Below are 14,824 nucleotides of genomic sequence, written 5' to 3'. Positions count from 1 at the left end.
CTGGGGGCGGCGGGAGGGATGCTCGGGGCCGCCCGCCCCGCTCCGCCTCGGCTCCGGTGCCCGGCCCCGCTCGGCTCCCGGCCGGCACCGAGAATCACAGGGGGGGCTCCCGCGGGGTTTTAAGGAGGGACCGAGCCGATCTGGGGCTGCTGGGGCTTGGGATGGGGGAGCGGCGAGGGTGGGGGAACGGGCTGGGTCCCGCTCGCAGCCTCCGGAGCCGGGGGAGGCGCCGGAGCCGGAGCCGGAGGTGGGGAGGAGAAGCCGGAGCCGGCCCGGAGAGAGCCAGGAGCCGCCGGGCACCGGGCACGGAGCGGCCGCTGCCCCCCGGGCTCGGCACCAGGATGGCACCGGGAGCCGCAGGGGGTGCCTGAGCTGCCCCCAGGCTCACCCCGAATCAGCGCTGAGGGAGCTCGGGGCTGAGTCCCAGGGCACCCTCAGAGGGGCACCCAAGGGTGCAGGGGGCTGCGCACCCTCCCGACAGTGGGAAGGGCAGAGGGCAAGCGAGCTGGGCTGGTTTATCAGAGTGCTGCAGGGACTGGGACCGGCTGTGAGCTCGTGTTCGGGGCAGTGGGACTCTCCCCAAACGCATCTGAGACTCTCCCCACCCTTTGTCCCTCCTCTGGTGGGACGTGGGGCTGGATGTGTCCCCTGCTGCTCTGCTCTACCTTGGTGAGAGGTGTCCCGGTGCCTGGAGCTGTCCCTCGGGGCTGACCCATGACCTTCTCCTCCATCCGAGCCTGCAGAGCCCAGGTGGGGATGGGGACGGCTGTGGGGACATCACGAACCCAGTGCTGGACCCCTCCATCAGCTGGTGGCCCAGGGGCTTCTCCCTCACCACCACCAACGGGGCAGCTGGCCCAGGTTTGGGGTCAAGCACTTGGTGGCCATCTGGGGACCGTGGTGATGTGCCACCTCGGACACTTTAGCTGTGCCAGTGGCAGGGCAAGGAGAGCTTATACGGATTTAAAAGATCTGTTTGCTCTGCAGGGAGAAAAATAAACCGGGGATGGCGAGTTCACATAAACACTGTGCTATTTATGGGAGGCTGCGTCTCGCTGCGCATCTCTCCTCTCACATCCTCTGCCACCGGGAGGAAGCCGTTATCCCACTGCGGGGCTCAGCCTGCAGCCAGAGGTGACGTGGGGCAGACCCGCCTGGTGCACGGCCCCATCCAGCCCCAAAGGGTCCCCCTGCACATGGATCATGGAGCAGGGCAGCACCCAGGGGATCCCCTGGTTATCACAGCCAGCACTGGGCTCTGCGAGGTGCTGGGAGCAGCTGGGGCATCCCCGGTGAGCCCCAAGCCCCCGAGCCCCCCGGTGTCCCAGGGTGAAGGTCCTTGCAATCAGCCCCTGGCTGGGAGCAGAGCAGGAAAACCGGCAGGTTCATCACGGGAGTGAAATGCGGAAGCAAATGCGGGCAAGTCCCGGCCTAATTGTATGCAAATCCCCCAAACACTGCGATTAAAAACCACTCCTTTTCCTAAGTGAATTGGCAGTTTGCTCTCCCTCCCCGGATTTGCGCCCCAGCATACCTAATCTTAGCAGCGCCCCTAAAAAAGCCCAGATTGTGCCAAAAATGAGCCGCATGGCTGGGAGCGCGCCAAAGGGAGGTGGGTAAGAGCTCTCCTGCCAGCCCCAGGAAAATTTCTCAGGGCTTTGGCAAAGGCTGCAAATATTGAATGAGCAAATGTGGTCGCTGGCTGTTGCAGGTGGCTGTGCAGAGCCCGCTCGCGGCGGACGTGGCGTCAGCTGCTCGCCCTTTCCAGGTCGCCCTCCGGAAACCGGGCTGGGGCTTGTGTTGGAGGCTCCTTCAAAAACCATGAAATGCAATTTTGTGGTGAACATCAGGTTCCCAGCAGGTTGTTCAAGGTCTTCCAGGCTCTTGCTGGGGTTTGGAAGGAGAAACCCAAGCGATGCGATGGGTCGTGATAAGCCGGAGGAAGCGCTGGATGAGGCCACTCTGGGCAGATGCCCGCAGAGACAGCGAGGTGGGACAAGGGAGGGCAAAAAGGCGACACAGGCACGGCGTGGCTTGTGGGGACAGGTCCAAACCTGGGCTGCCATGGGAGGGGATGCACAGCGGGCTTGGCGTGCTGGAGCAGCACCCAGGAGGCGAGTCGGGGCGTGGGGAGCTCCTCTCCTCCCACCGCTTCTCTGCGGATCCCCTCCTGCCTCGCTTTCCCTGCGGGAAGAGCAGCCCCGAGCTGCCATCGTGGGTGCTCAGCACAGGAGATGTTGAGGTTTTCTCTGCCTCTTCAATTCCAGGGGCTAGCCCAGAGGCCTTCTGGTCATGGAAAGGGGCCTCTTAATTAGGGAAGTTAATCAGAAGCGTGGCCGGTGCCAGCAGCACAGGGCTGTGTGCTCGGTGGGATGACGTCTCTGTGAGATATTAATTAGGATGACCCCAAATGCCACGGTCTGGTGGATCCGGACAGGCTGGCACAGGGAGAAAAAGAAGAAGCAAACAAAGGGAACAACCAAAGCTTTTCCAAGGGTGCCTCTGTCGTGCCGAGGTGCCGCAGATCGATGCTCACCCATAGCGCCTGCCCTGGGGTCACCCGTCCCCGTGTGACACAGGGCCCTGGTGGGATTTTGCTGGGGACACGGGGCTGCTCCCGGGCTCGTCCCCTATTTTAATGCCGTCTGATGGGGTGCACGGCCCCGGGAAGCCATTTGGAGGCCTTGCAGGGCGCTGATCCCCAGCAGCGCTCGGGACTTGCAGCAGATGCTCAACAGCTGTGACACAGCTTAGAGAGAATTCCCAGGAGACCATTCCAAGTATGAAGTCCCTTCATTTTTGTTTGGGATCTGGAGTGGGAAGGTCATGTGCCGGCCACATTTTCAAGCTCTTTTTTACACTGCAAAGGCTTGTTTTTGCCTACAGAAGCTGAGCTTGCCACCGATTCACGGGACTCCCAGATTTTGCTGGGAAGCACCCAGCCCTGCAGGACGGACGGAGGGACGGCTGCTTCCCCGGGGACTGACGCTTCCCACCAGGCACATCTCAGCCCTGCAGCCCATTTTACAGGGGGTTTGCAGCGGGGCTGGGGAGCTGGGGCGCACAAATCCCTATTTCTGGGAGCCGGGAGGATGCTCACAGGGTTTTTTTGTGCTTTCCCGGCACCAGCCTGAACCTGGCAGGAGAAACTGCTGAGACATCACCCGATGGAAGGGAAAACAAGTCCCGAAGTGCCAAAACCCGTCGAGCTCTCCGCCAGTGGTGCCCTTGGCACGACAGCGGGGTAGAGCAGAGGTCTGCCGGCTCGCTGGCCCTCCCTGCACCCCATCCCAGGCCCTTTGCCTCCTCGCTGCCGTATCTCCCCCACCACGTGCAGGACCTATTTTAATCCCCAGGGAGCCCCTTGAGCGTTATCGGGCCAGGCCACCAGCCAAGAGCTATTCCTGCGCACCCTTTCCAGCAGGCTCAGCATCACGAGCAGCGCGGAAGGGGGTTAAATATTTCCACTGCCGTAAGTCAGAGGACTGCAAAACCCCTTTGGCCTCCGTGGCCAGCCCTCGAGCGAGCCGGGAGCTGTAGGAAGAGCTCCTCTTTTCACTCCAAGCGGCCCGTGTCGGGGCAGGATGGTGCTTGCTGAGCCGTGCCCGGAGAGGAGGAGCCGGGGGTGTGAGCGCTGCGGTGCAGGCAGCGATGACAGCTCGCTCCGGGGCAAAGAGTTGGCAGAACCACAGCTTCCCAGAAGAGGAAAAAAAAAAAAAAAAAAAAAAAAAAAAAGAAGAAGAAGAAAAAAAAGGAGGAAAGCATAAAAAGAAAAATGTGGCCTCTGCAAGTCTTGCTTTGCTACAAAAGATGAACGAGGGGCTGAAATCTCATCTCTTATTGGGCCCCCCAGGATGGTGCGATCACTTTCTGATCAGTCTTGGGGGAAATACTAGGGAGGGGATAAAGAGCCAAGCAGGGTGCTGTATGTGGAAGACCCCAGGGTCAGCCCCAGGCCTGGGGCTGTGGTGGGCTTTGGATACCAGCCATTGTCCCTTCCCCCATTCCATAGGGGTGGCAGAAGATGAGGATTTGGGTTAAGGGGAAAAAGGAGGTGAAGGAATGGCAGCAATGAAGGGAAGCAGCTGGGGAGAGCGGGCTGGGCCAGCTCAGTGCCTCCTGGAGCTGTCCCCTCGCATGGGCAGCCCCTCAGAAAGGTCCCATCCCCATGACTGCTGCTCCTGAATTTTGTGTTTCTGGCTTTAGAAATCTGCCCCGTATTTCTATTTTGAAATCCTCCGGCTTCAGCTTCCAGCTGCCTCTTACATCTTCCTCAGCTGGCTGGGCAGCTCTTGATTTCGGTAGCAGGGCTTTTCCCCTGCTCAGACACTTCCAGACCCCAGCCCCATCACCACCCTACAGCACGGGATCTCCTCTTCCACCCCACTCAGGCTCAGGAGGCGACACCGGCCGTGAGCCCTGCAGAGGAGCTGCTGCTGCCAGTGTTGTTTCCTTTGAACCTCCCCAAGCCAAAAGGTTTCTTGGAGTTGTGCTATTTCCAGAACTGAAATCAGGACAGAAACTCGTTGGCTACCTCCCCTATATTGCAGGAAAGGCCGCTCAGATCCTTCCCATGTGCCTAAACCTACAGATTCCTTTCAAAGATGTGGAAAATTCCTTATCAGCGCAGGGGATGCATCTTCTGCCCGGATCCCTCTCCTCTTCCAGCTGGGATCCGTTCCCCGTGGTCCCAGAGCAACGCAAACATTACCCAAAATGTCTGAATGCCAGAAAAAACAGCGTCCAAGCCCCTGTCCCTGGGGGACGGCTCCTGAGGAGCGAGCAGCGCTGCCTCTGCCACAGGACATGTGATTTTTGCATTGCGCCGAACAACACCAGCAAGTTCGGGAGGGACGTTCCCACAGCTGGCTGCCAGAAATCCCCGGGGGCTTCTCCTGCCTTTCCTCCCCTGGGCTGGGAGGGTTTGGGGTGCAGGGATCGGCCTGGGGATCACCCCACTGGTTTGGTGCCCCAGGATGTGGCAAATGGCCACAGCGATGCCCAGGACCCGCTGCCACCCCCGTGGCCCCGGTGCTCAGTCCTTGCCATGAAGGGAGTGATGCAGATTTGGGGTGCCAAGGGTGGCCTTTCAGTGCCACAGGGGACAAAAGGTCCCAGCCATCTGGCTCCTATTGAAGCTCTTGGGGTGCTGAGGGACCCCAACTGCTCTCATAGGTCTTGGGGGGCAGAGAAGGGGTGAGGGGGGATGCAGGCGTTGGCTTCGTGGAAAGGTTGAGGAGGGATGGGATGGGATGGGATGGGATGGGATGGGATGGGATGGGATGGGATGGGATGGGATGGGATGGGATGTGGGAGCACCAGATTGCAGGGCAGAAACCTCAGACTTGTTCTGAAGGCGTCTGGGTGCACAATCCGCGATTTCCTCTACGTCTGGGGGTGCAAAAGCTGCGTGTACTCTGTGCAAGGATACCCTGAGCACCCACGGGACCATGCATGAAGCCACCCCAAGCAATTCCCTCCTCCCTGGATGAGTTTTCTGGAGAACACCTGGGAGCAGGGCTCAGCCCCAGCCCCTGGAGCAGCCGTTTCCAACCGTGTCTGTCTCTTGTGTCCAGGGTGGAGACACGGGGACAGAGCAGGGGAAGGAAGCTCCCCCTGTGTGTCCCCATCCCCTGTGCTTTCCTGCGAGGATGAAAGAGGTGAAACCCGGCCTCACGTCTGCTCTGCCTGCCCCAGATATCACGGAGGGATGGGGAGGTGGAACGAGTGCACCTCCGTGTGTCCCCCGGCCTTGGAGGGGACCTGGCACTGGAGAAGCACTGGGAAAGGACAATGCAGACACTGGGGTGCGCCCCAGGGTCCCCTCCGAGGGCCAAGGGACAAAGTGAAGGTCCCAGTTTGGGCTCCCTAAATAAATGCTGCTGATATAGCAGAGATCAAGACGAACACCGGTGGCTGAGCATTTCAGCTCCCCTCCTCTCCTGAAGCTGTTTCTCCATTTCAAAGCAACAAAGGCGATGGGGCCAAAGGGAGCAGATGTGACACGGACCCTGGGCATGAGTGGGGGCAGAGGACACAGCTCCTGCAGGAGAAATAAAAGGTTTCAGCCCCCTCAAGGCACGTTCCTGCCCCTCCTGATGGGGCGGACGCTGAGATGACTCCAGGAGAGACCCGAGGGCAAGTGGAGCTCGTGGAGCCTAGGGCAAAAATTCCTCTCCCAGGACGGTTTCACCTTGAGCCAAGCACAAAAAACTCAAAGGAAAGGGTTTCCGGGAAGTCCCCCCGCTTCCCCCGAGCCTCCCCTCCCTGGATTGGGATGTTTTGACCCAAAAGAGGAGCGGGGCCCTGGGAGGGGTGCAGGAACTGGAGGAAGCCAAACCCCGGGCGCTATTTTCAGCTCCCTGGGCAGGAAAAGCACCTGCTGGGGTCATTACGCCGCGGGAAAAAACAAATGTCGAGATTTTTCTCCCTGGGGGGGTGAGAAATGAATAGCTGGGCTCATCCGAGCCGGACCCCAGGGTTTCTCCCCAGGGACTCCCAGGTCCCGGTTCCCAATCTCAGCACGGGGACGAGGGGTTTGCACCCCGGGTCCTGGGGATGGAGGTGTGTATGGGGGGGGGGTCTTCCCTTTAAAATAAGGGGATTCAGAGGGGTCCGACTGCTCTCGGTCCCTGCCGCGGATCCTGTGCGGATAACCGGGCTTCTGGTGCCCTCTCCCGTCGGTCTGCAGCAGTCCGGGTTTCAGCAAATCTGCACAAAAAAAAAAATAAAAAATAAAAATAAAAATAAAAATAAAAATAAAAATAAAAATAAAAATAAAAATAAAAATAAAAATAAAAATAAAAATAAAAATAAAAATGCATTTTTGCCCATAGGGAACCAGGAGTTGGCTTTGCTTTGTGGTTTAGACGTACTGGAAGGAGCTCGACCCCCCCCCCCGATTAAATTGTCCCCATTTCTAAAGCAAAACCCACAGCTCCCCCTCCTCTTCCCAGCAGCAGCTTGACCGGGCCTGACACCAACAGCTGAGCATGCAAGAGGGACCGGGGGTGTCGGATGCATTCCCCCCCCACCCCGGGAAGGGGGAAAACCAGCCTGGGGGGGGGGGGGGACAGGCAGGGAGCACACAGCAGGGAGCCTCCCCAGGATGGGAATTTGTAGGGTGAGGCCCCTGCGGAAGGGCTGGGTCGTGGGGCATCGCCGCTGGCATGTCACTGGGGTGGGGGGAGCACCAACCTCTCTCCCTTTCCACCATATCCCAAAATGAGGAAATACACACTGCCCTCCCTCCCCCAACTCTCTGAGTTGTCCCCGTGGTGTATTGGGGGGGGGGGGGTCGCCCCTTTTTGTGCATCCCATGGAGCTGGGGCAGGAAAATGCAGCGGGGAGACACGGCCCCAAATCCCAGCCCAGACCCCGACCCCACAACATCATCCCCCACTCGTGCCACGCTGGGAACGTGCCCAGGATGGGGATACCTCAATGATCACCCCGCCGTGGGACCCCCCCCGTGCTCCCCACCACGGGCTGTCCCCTGCCAAGGGACGCTGCTGTCCCCAGCGCTTGTCCCCGTGGCCGTGCGCCATCCCCTGCCCCAGACAGCTGTCCCTACAGGGGTCGGGTGGCCACCATATGTCCCTGCTGAATCCCTCGCATTCATGGGGCTTCCTCCAAACCCCCACCTGTCCTCCTGCTCGCCCAGCCAGAGCCCCCGCCCCATAAAATCAGCCCCTTGTTGACAATCCCGGACCCTGGAGGAGCTGCTCTCGTGTGCTGGAGATGCCCCTGGGTTAAAGGGGGGGGGGGTCCTGTGAGAAGTTGTATGGGGTTCCCTGGTCAGGGATCTGCTGGAGGGGCTCCATCCTGCTGCAATTTGGGGCTGGGGGCTGGGAATGGAAAGGGCCACGTCCAGGCTGTGGGGTCACGGAGCAAGGGAGGAGCACGGAGGGGCAGAAATGAAGGAGGTTTGGGGCTGGCAGTGGGGCAGAGCATTGCCCAGTGAGGGGGTGAGGGCACCCAGTGTGGTCCCTGGGCTGGGATCCTACAGGCTGGGGGGTTGGGGGGGGCTCCTGCTGGGCCTTATACTTCCAGAGGTATCAATATCTGATTTCCTGAGGGGGAAACTGAGGCATGGAGCCTGCAGGGCTCCCATCCTAAATGGGGACAGGCAGCAGGACACCGTCCCCATGAGCCAAATAGAACCGGTCCCAAATCCCCAGCAGGCCGAGACGTGGCTCTGCAAAGCCACCGGCTCTCAGGGATGGGGCCAAAGGGGGCAGGCAGTGCCGCGGCCCCATCCTGGCCAAGCAGCTGTCGCCATCCCAAATCTCCGGCGAGCAGGCACGTCGGAAATCCCGGGTGTCGGAGGAGAGGTCTGCGCCGCATTCCTCGGCCGGGAGCGGGGAGCAAGCCAAGCATCTCCCCGCCGCCTGCAGCTGCTCCCAAATATGTTACGACTTGTCACGGCCGCAGGAAGGGAAATGGGCAAGCCTGGAAAGCAAGAGGGGATGCGGGGTGCCGGGGGGCCACGGGGAGGTCGGGCCCGCTGGAGGTGGCCTTTTGGTGAGAGCCCTTCACGGGGCAGGACTCCTCGTGGCGCAGCGGGGTGCTCTCTGCCGTGCTGCCCTCTGCCTTTTTTCCCCATCAGTGCCTGCACTCAGTGGGTCTGGAGCTGCCTCCAGCTTTGACATGCCCTAAAACCAGGGAACCTTTCTGCCTTTTCCAATGGAAGGAGCCCCCCGGTGCCAACCCCACCACCAGTGCGGGGACGTGCACCACGCCGCGCCGTGCTTAGGGACGTCAAAAAAAAAGCACACCGGGACCTTTGGCCGTGGTGGGACAGCAAAACAGCCCCCGGGCACCTCTCCCCGGCTGGGGAAGCAGCAAAGAGGAGCCCTGCTCACGGAGATTTTCTCAATGGGGAGGTATTTTTAGCCCGGGCCTCGTGGCTGCGGTGACGGGGTGAGCCGTCCCCGCGAGGCCGGGGGCCCCCTCCTCTGCCAGCCGGGGAAGGTCACCCCGTGACGGATCGCAGCACGTTCTGCCCGGCGCGCACACAGCCTCGCCTTTGTGTGCGTCCCAGCCGCCGCCATCCATCACGGGCTAACCTGACAGCCGGCAGCAGAGCCCTAAGCCCCCGACAGCTCCGAATTACCCGGGGCGCAGCCTGCAGCCCGGTTTTGGGGCCGTACGCAGGGTGCTGGGGGCGCTGGGGGCTGTGATAGGAGCCCCCCGGGGTCCCTTGTGGGGCTAGGGAGGGGATGGTGGCTGTGTGTCCATCCATGGGGGTGCATGAGCCTGCTGGACACTTGAGACTGCGCTGTGCCCCCACACTGTGCCCAGGACGAGGGGGACCCTTGGCAAAGAGCATCCAAAGAGCACCTGGGATGGAGGAGCAGCACCACGGGCAGATCCCCGTCTTGGTGACAGCCTGGATCCCCATGGATCCACCCCAAAAGAGCTGGGGTGAATGTGGGTGCTCAGGCTGACCCCCCAGCACCGTGCCCATCGCAGGTGACACCATTTTTAGTCCCCCTCCCCAGGGCCGGGTGCCCACAGGCTGCCTCCTGGCTCTCCTGCCGTGGGGTTTCGGTGACCCTGGTGTCCCGTGGGGGCTGCCTCGTCCCCACCTCTCCCGGCTGGGAAAGCCCCGCCGCCGGCTGCAGCGCTGCTGCCCCTGTTTTATGAAGTGCGAAATGCTTGGCCGGGCTGCTGCACGGCCCTGCCACGTGCCCAACGGGGCTGGCTGTGTCACCGCCGCTGTCCTCGTCCTCCAAACGCACTCTGGCAATTAAAAAACATAGAGTCGGGCTGGTCCCTTTGGTGTCCCTTGCCCAGGAGCTCACCGGGGCTGTGCCCATCAGCAGGATGCCCCCAGCACAGGTCCCCACGAGCGAGGCGCTCTGCTCCTCAGCCTGGTTTGGGTTCTCCCCTCCTAACAGCTTTGTGCCAGATACTGCAGGCTCTCAGGGACGAATCCTGCCCCTTTAGAACCGTTTTAATAATTTTGCCTCATACAGGGACCAACCCAGTGACCTGATTGCTTTCCTTCTCGAGTATTTAAGGGTTTTGACTGAGCCCAGGGAGCTGTGCTGGACCCAGGGCTGCAGCCCCTGCTGTTGCAACCGCAGATATTTTCTAGGTGCTAAAAATGTGGGGACGGCGATTTCCCAGTGCTGAGAGCCCGAGAGAGCTGATAGCAGGGCTTGGGGATGTCTCAGGGCTCCTGGCCATGAAGAAATCACTGCCCCTGATGGCAATGGGATGTCCTTTGGGAGGAGAGCACCATGGCAGGCCCCAAAATGACTAGAAATGAACCCAAAGTCAGCCAGAGCGCCGGTGGGTGGGCGCGGGGAATGCGCCTCCCCGGGGAGGGGGATTTGGGGAAGGAAAATCCCAGCAGGGTCGGCCCCGTTCTTGGCTGACATTCTTTCCACTGACCGATCCCTCGGCTGGAATCTGGCCCGGAGCAGGAATAGGAGGAGGTGGGAGATGGTTTCTGACGTTCCCAGTGGAAAAAAAAAAAAAAAAAAAAAAAACACCCTCTGGATTATAGACAAAGCTGGGGAGATGCTGCTGGAGTCCTGGGAGGGCTGGGGAAGGGTTAAAAACCCAGTGCCCTGCTCTTGCTCACACAAAGCCCATCACCGTGCCTCAGTTTCCCCACGGGGAAGGTGGGAACTGCCCCACTCAGGGCTGGATTCCTCCGCGTCCCCACGGCTTCAGCAGAAGCAGGACCAGGCCTTTACACCCTGTGGGTAACACGGGGGACACGGGGCAGCGACGGGGAGAAGCTGAGGGGCGCTGGGCTCTGCCCGCGGGGATGGCGCAGACCCCGGGGTGCCACGGGGTGGCCACGAAGGGGTGAGGGTGCTGGCCACGAGGCTGCCCCCACCCCGGCCACCCCGTAACTGAAGGGACCAGATGACAGCGGAATGCGGGACGGAGCTGGCAGCCACCCACCGGCCCCGGTGCCACCCGCGGGGGCAAACAAAGCCCCCGTTTGCCGAGCTGCCCTCCCGTCCCGTCGTGCCAGCTCCCCCCTAGGGCAGCGTAATCCCCGCGGGGAGGGCGAGCGCACGACCGCAGACGGACAAGTTTTGATGCGAGGAAGCAGCTTAGGGTGGGCTCAGGTTTCCTTTTTAGGTCCGCTATATTTATCTCCGTGATTTAATGCCAGCGCCGGGGTTTAAATGGCACCAAGCAGTTGGCGTGGGGAGACGGAGCAGCCGTCCCCCAGCCGCACGCACGTCCCCCCATGGAGCTCTTCGAGACCAACCCTTACTTTTTCCCGGACCAGAGGTTTTACGACGGGGAAAACTTCCTGGGCTCTCGCCTGCAGGGCTATGAGCCGGCGGCGTTCCCCGAGCGGCCCGAGGTGACCCTGTGCCCCGAAAGCAGGGTGGCTTTGGAGGAAAAGGACTCGGCCCTGGCCGAGCACTGCCCCGGGCAATGCCTGCCCTGGGCTTGTAAGATCTGCAAGCGCAAGACGGTCTCCATCGACCGGCGACGGGCGGCCACGCTGCGGGAGAAACGGAGGCTGAAGAAGGTGAACGAAGCCTTCGAGGCGCTGAAGCGCAGCACCCTGCTCAACCCCAACCAGCGGCTGCCCAAGGTGGAGATCCTGCGCAGCGCCATCCAGTACATCGAGCGCCTGCAGAGCCTGCTCAGCACCCTCAACCAGCAGGAGAGGGAGCAGAGGGACCTGCGCTACCGCCCCGCCGGCCCCCAGCCCGCCGTGAGTGCCGCGACCCCCTCCCCGGGATTGGGGCTGGTGGCATTGGGGGGACCTCGGGTGGGGGCTGCGGGGTGCTGGCAGGGCAGGAGCAGGACCCTGTGTGAGGTTGGGGAGCGCAGGGTGGCGCGGGGAAAGGGTCTGAGAGCTGCCTTTGTAGGGAGGGGGATGCTGTTGTAGGAATGGGGGTAGGGTGGGCTGGAGGTGGGCACTGCGCTGAGCGTGGTGTGGGTGCTTGGGAGGGAGCCTGGAGGCATATGTGACAGGGAAATGGAAAATAAAGGAACATAAATAAAATAAAATAAAATAAAATAAAATAAAATAAAATAAAATAAAATAAAATAAAATAAAATAAAATAAAATATTAAATTAAATTTAAAAATAAATTTAAAAATAATAATAATAAAATAAAGTACAATAAAATAAATAAAATTTAAAAATCCCTGATGCTGAGGTTTTGTGCATGACAGTGCCCAGCTACGGACGTCGGTGTAGGTATGGCTGGCATGGAGAGAGGTGGCGTGGTTAGAAGTGAGAGGCAGGGACATCGATGAGGCAGCTACAGCTGGCACATACAGAGATATAGATTTTATACATTATACAGGTATCTAGACTACATAGGTATTACAATTACATAGATAACTAATTTTTTTTTGTGGGGGGGATTAATTCAGCTGGATTTGTCGGCTGCCCCCGTGCCCCTGCTGATGGAGGGGCCCAAAGTAGGACATGTGCCTGCAGTTCCTGCATCGCCGCAGCTCCCTGTGGGCTGCTCTCCCAGGCAGGGGGAACATATTGAGCACAAAATGCAGGATTCTGGGCAAAAAGAAAAATCATATCCTTAAGAATTTCAATTTTTTTTTAGTGGAAAATGAATCAAACCATTAACGAACTTGCTGTGTCAGCAGCCAAGACCAAGCTGGGACCCAAGGTTTGAGGGTTCACCAGCAAGGTTTGGCAGCTCAGCTCCGTGGTGCTGGGTGACCACGGGGTGGCCCTGGCAAGGTGAAGCCCTCCCTGTCCCCCCTAACCCGAGCACGACCACCTCCCAGAGCCAGATTCCATTTCTGAGCTTCTACAAACAGCAGATGGGTCCTGGGGGTTGCTCCCACAAACCCCATTTCGAGTTTAACCCAGGCCAGCATCTGCTTCTAGACTGAAAGATGAAGACGCGCACACACACAAAATTAATTCTGAGCTTTGCTGGGTAACGCGCTCATTTTTCAGGCTGTCAGCTCTTTTCTGTGAAATCTTTTCAGCCCCAAGTCCACAAATCAAACTGCAAAAAGATCGTCGCAAGAAAGCCCCTTGGGACAGCCTCAGGGCGCCCAGCCCATGTGACATTTTTTATTTAACTCAGGTGATTTTTCAGCAAAAAGCTGTTTTGCCTAAGGATGTTCATCTGCTTCCAGCCCCTTTGTCATAGTTATTGGGTAAAGAGACACTTTTTAACCTATACTGAGAGGATGGCCACTGGTCCAGAGCCCCCCAATATTTTTTTCAGCCCTTACAGTGGCTAATGGTGCATCTGGCACTGACGGGTCTCCGGGGACCCCGAATGTCACCGCCTGCTTTGCAGGCAGGGTGAGGAGGGCCGTGCCCATCATCCCACATGGGCATTGTGCTGCTGTGATGGGGGCACCCCGGGGTGTTTCGGGGGGCAGCCGGTGGGGTTTGGCTGGGCTGGAGGCGAGATCCCCACAGCCAATATCTCGGCTCCTTGCAGGCAGCCAGCGAGTGCGGGTCCGGCAGCTCGTCCTGCAGCCCCGAGTGGAGCACCCAGCTGGAGTTTGGCACCAACCCCACGGGTAAGATCCTCCCTGCCTCATCCCTGCGTCCCGCAGCCTTGCTGGGGGGGACACCACAGCCCTGGGATGTCACCGAGCCAAAGCTTCCCCTGGGGGATGCTCGGGGTGGAGGACAAAAGGAGCCTTGTCTTCTCCCCACCCCGCAGACTTCTGCTGTCGGGGAGGGATGAGCCCCGTCGAGGCTCATAAATCCTCCAGCGCCGCCGTGGCTCAGTGCTGAGCTCACTCCGGCTTCTCCCGTTGCCTGATCCCATGGGACATTGGCTCCCCACGAGCCGAGGAACTGGACGGCAGCAGTTCGGTGCCGCAGACCCCAGGAGGGTTTTTTTTTCTGTTGTCGTCCCCTGGCTTGGCTGCCCGTAGCCGCCCTGCACCACCTCGCCCTCCCCATGTCCCCAGTGCAGCTGCTGCTTTATTTTCAGTTTTGCAGTTAACCCCTTCCAAATCCACCTGTTTAAATTTTTAAAATTTTTATTATATTAATTTATTTTTTTTTTCCCCAGAAGACGAAAAATTAAATCTCATTTTCCAAAATAAAACCAAAAACATTTCCAAAAAGGTTTCACTCCCCGTTGCCATCTCCAGGGGAAGGTCTCAGCCCTCAGGGTGGGAGCTGGGTGCAGGTCCCCGAATCACTGCGGCCACGTGGGGAGGTAACGGGGTCCCCTGCACACCAAGCAGGAGCCATCCCTGTCCCGCTGCCACCCCCTGAAGACGCCACCCCTGCTTTTCACAGATCACCTCCTGCCTGACGACGCGGCGGAGGACCGCAACCTCCACTCGCTCTCCTCCATCGTGGAGAGCATCGCCGTAGAGGACGTGGCCGTGACGTTCCAGGAGGAGCAGGTTCAAAACTGAGCCAGCACAAACCCCGGCGGCTCTCCGAGCTGGTAACGGGGCGGGAATGAGATTCTGGAAGGGTCCAGCCACTGGAAATCCTATTTATCGCTCCGGCGCTGTGGACTACACCACTGAAACCACTCGATTCCTTTCCCACTCTTCGCCAAAAGCTCTTGCCAGCTGGAAAAAGAAAAGGGGCAGAGGTGGGGTTGTGGCAGCGCCGCAGCTCCCTGCTGGCAGCAGTCCCTGGTCCCCACGGCCAGCGTCGGGCACGGCTTTGTCCCCCCGGCCGGGGGCATTCGTTCCTTGGGGGCCACCGCGTGTGCTGGGGTCGCTTGCTCATTTTTTTCCAAGATGCTCTTTGACCAACGTCTCTCTCCGGCTGGCACCTCGCGGGCTGCCCTCGCCGGCTTTTCTACTGAACGCTGTGTGGAGTTGCCATTTGTTTGTTGTTGTGTTTTTTTTTTTAATTATTATTTTT

General features: G+C 59.6%; 1 protein-coding gene across 1 annotated transcript; it reads left to right on the top strand.

Moving 5' to 3' along the window:
• The first annotated feature begins 11,196 nt into the window (after window positions 1-11,196).
• Window positions 11,197-14,824, top strand: MYOG (myogenin). Its single transcript, XM_084301740.1, has 3 exons — window positions 11,197-11,698; window positions 13,422-13,503; window positions 14,240-14,824. The coding sequence occupies exons 1-3, from the start codon at window positions 11,219-11,221 to the stop codon at window positions 14,359-14,361; spliced, it is 684 nt and encodes a 227-aa protein (XP_084157866.1). The 5' UTR covers window positions 11,197-11,218; the 3' UTR covers window positions 14,362-14,824.

The sequence above is a fragment of the Netta rufina genome (assembly GCF_964035555.1).
Source record: "Netta rufina genome assembly, chromosome: 26".
In the NCBI taxonomy this organism is placed as follows: Eukaryota; Metazoa; Chordata; class Aves; order Anseriformes; family Anatidae; genus Netta; species Netta rufina.
The sequence above is the reverse complement of the archived record's forward strand: the minus strand, read 5'-3'. Positions and strand labels throughout refer to the sequence as shown.

Coding starts and splice junctions, on each gene's coding strand:
- MYOG (XM_084301740.1), top strand. CDS start 11,219: ATGGAGCTCTTCGAGACCAACCCTTACTTTTTCCCGGACCAGAGGTTT. Junction 11,699..13,421: donor CCGCCGGCCCCCAGCCCGCC/GTGAGTGCCGCG, acceptor GGCTCCTTGCAG/GCAGCCAGCGAGTGCGGGTC. Junction 13,504..14,239: donor GTTTGGCACCAACCCCACGG/GTAAGATCCTCC, acceptor TGCTTTTCACAG/ATCACCTCCTGCCTGACGAC.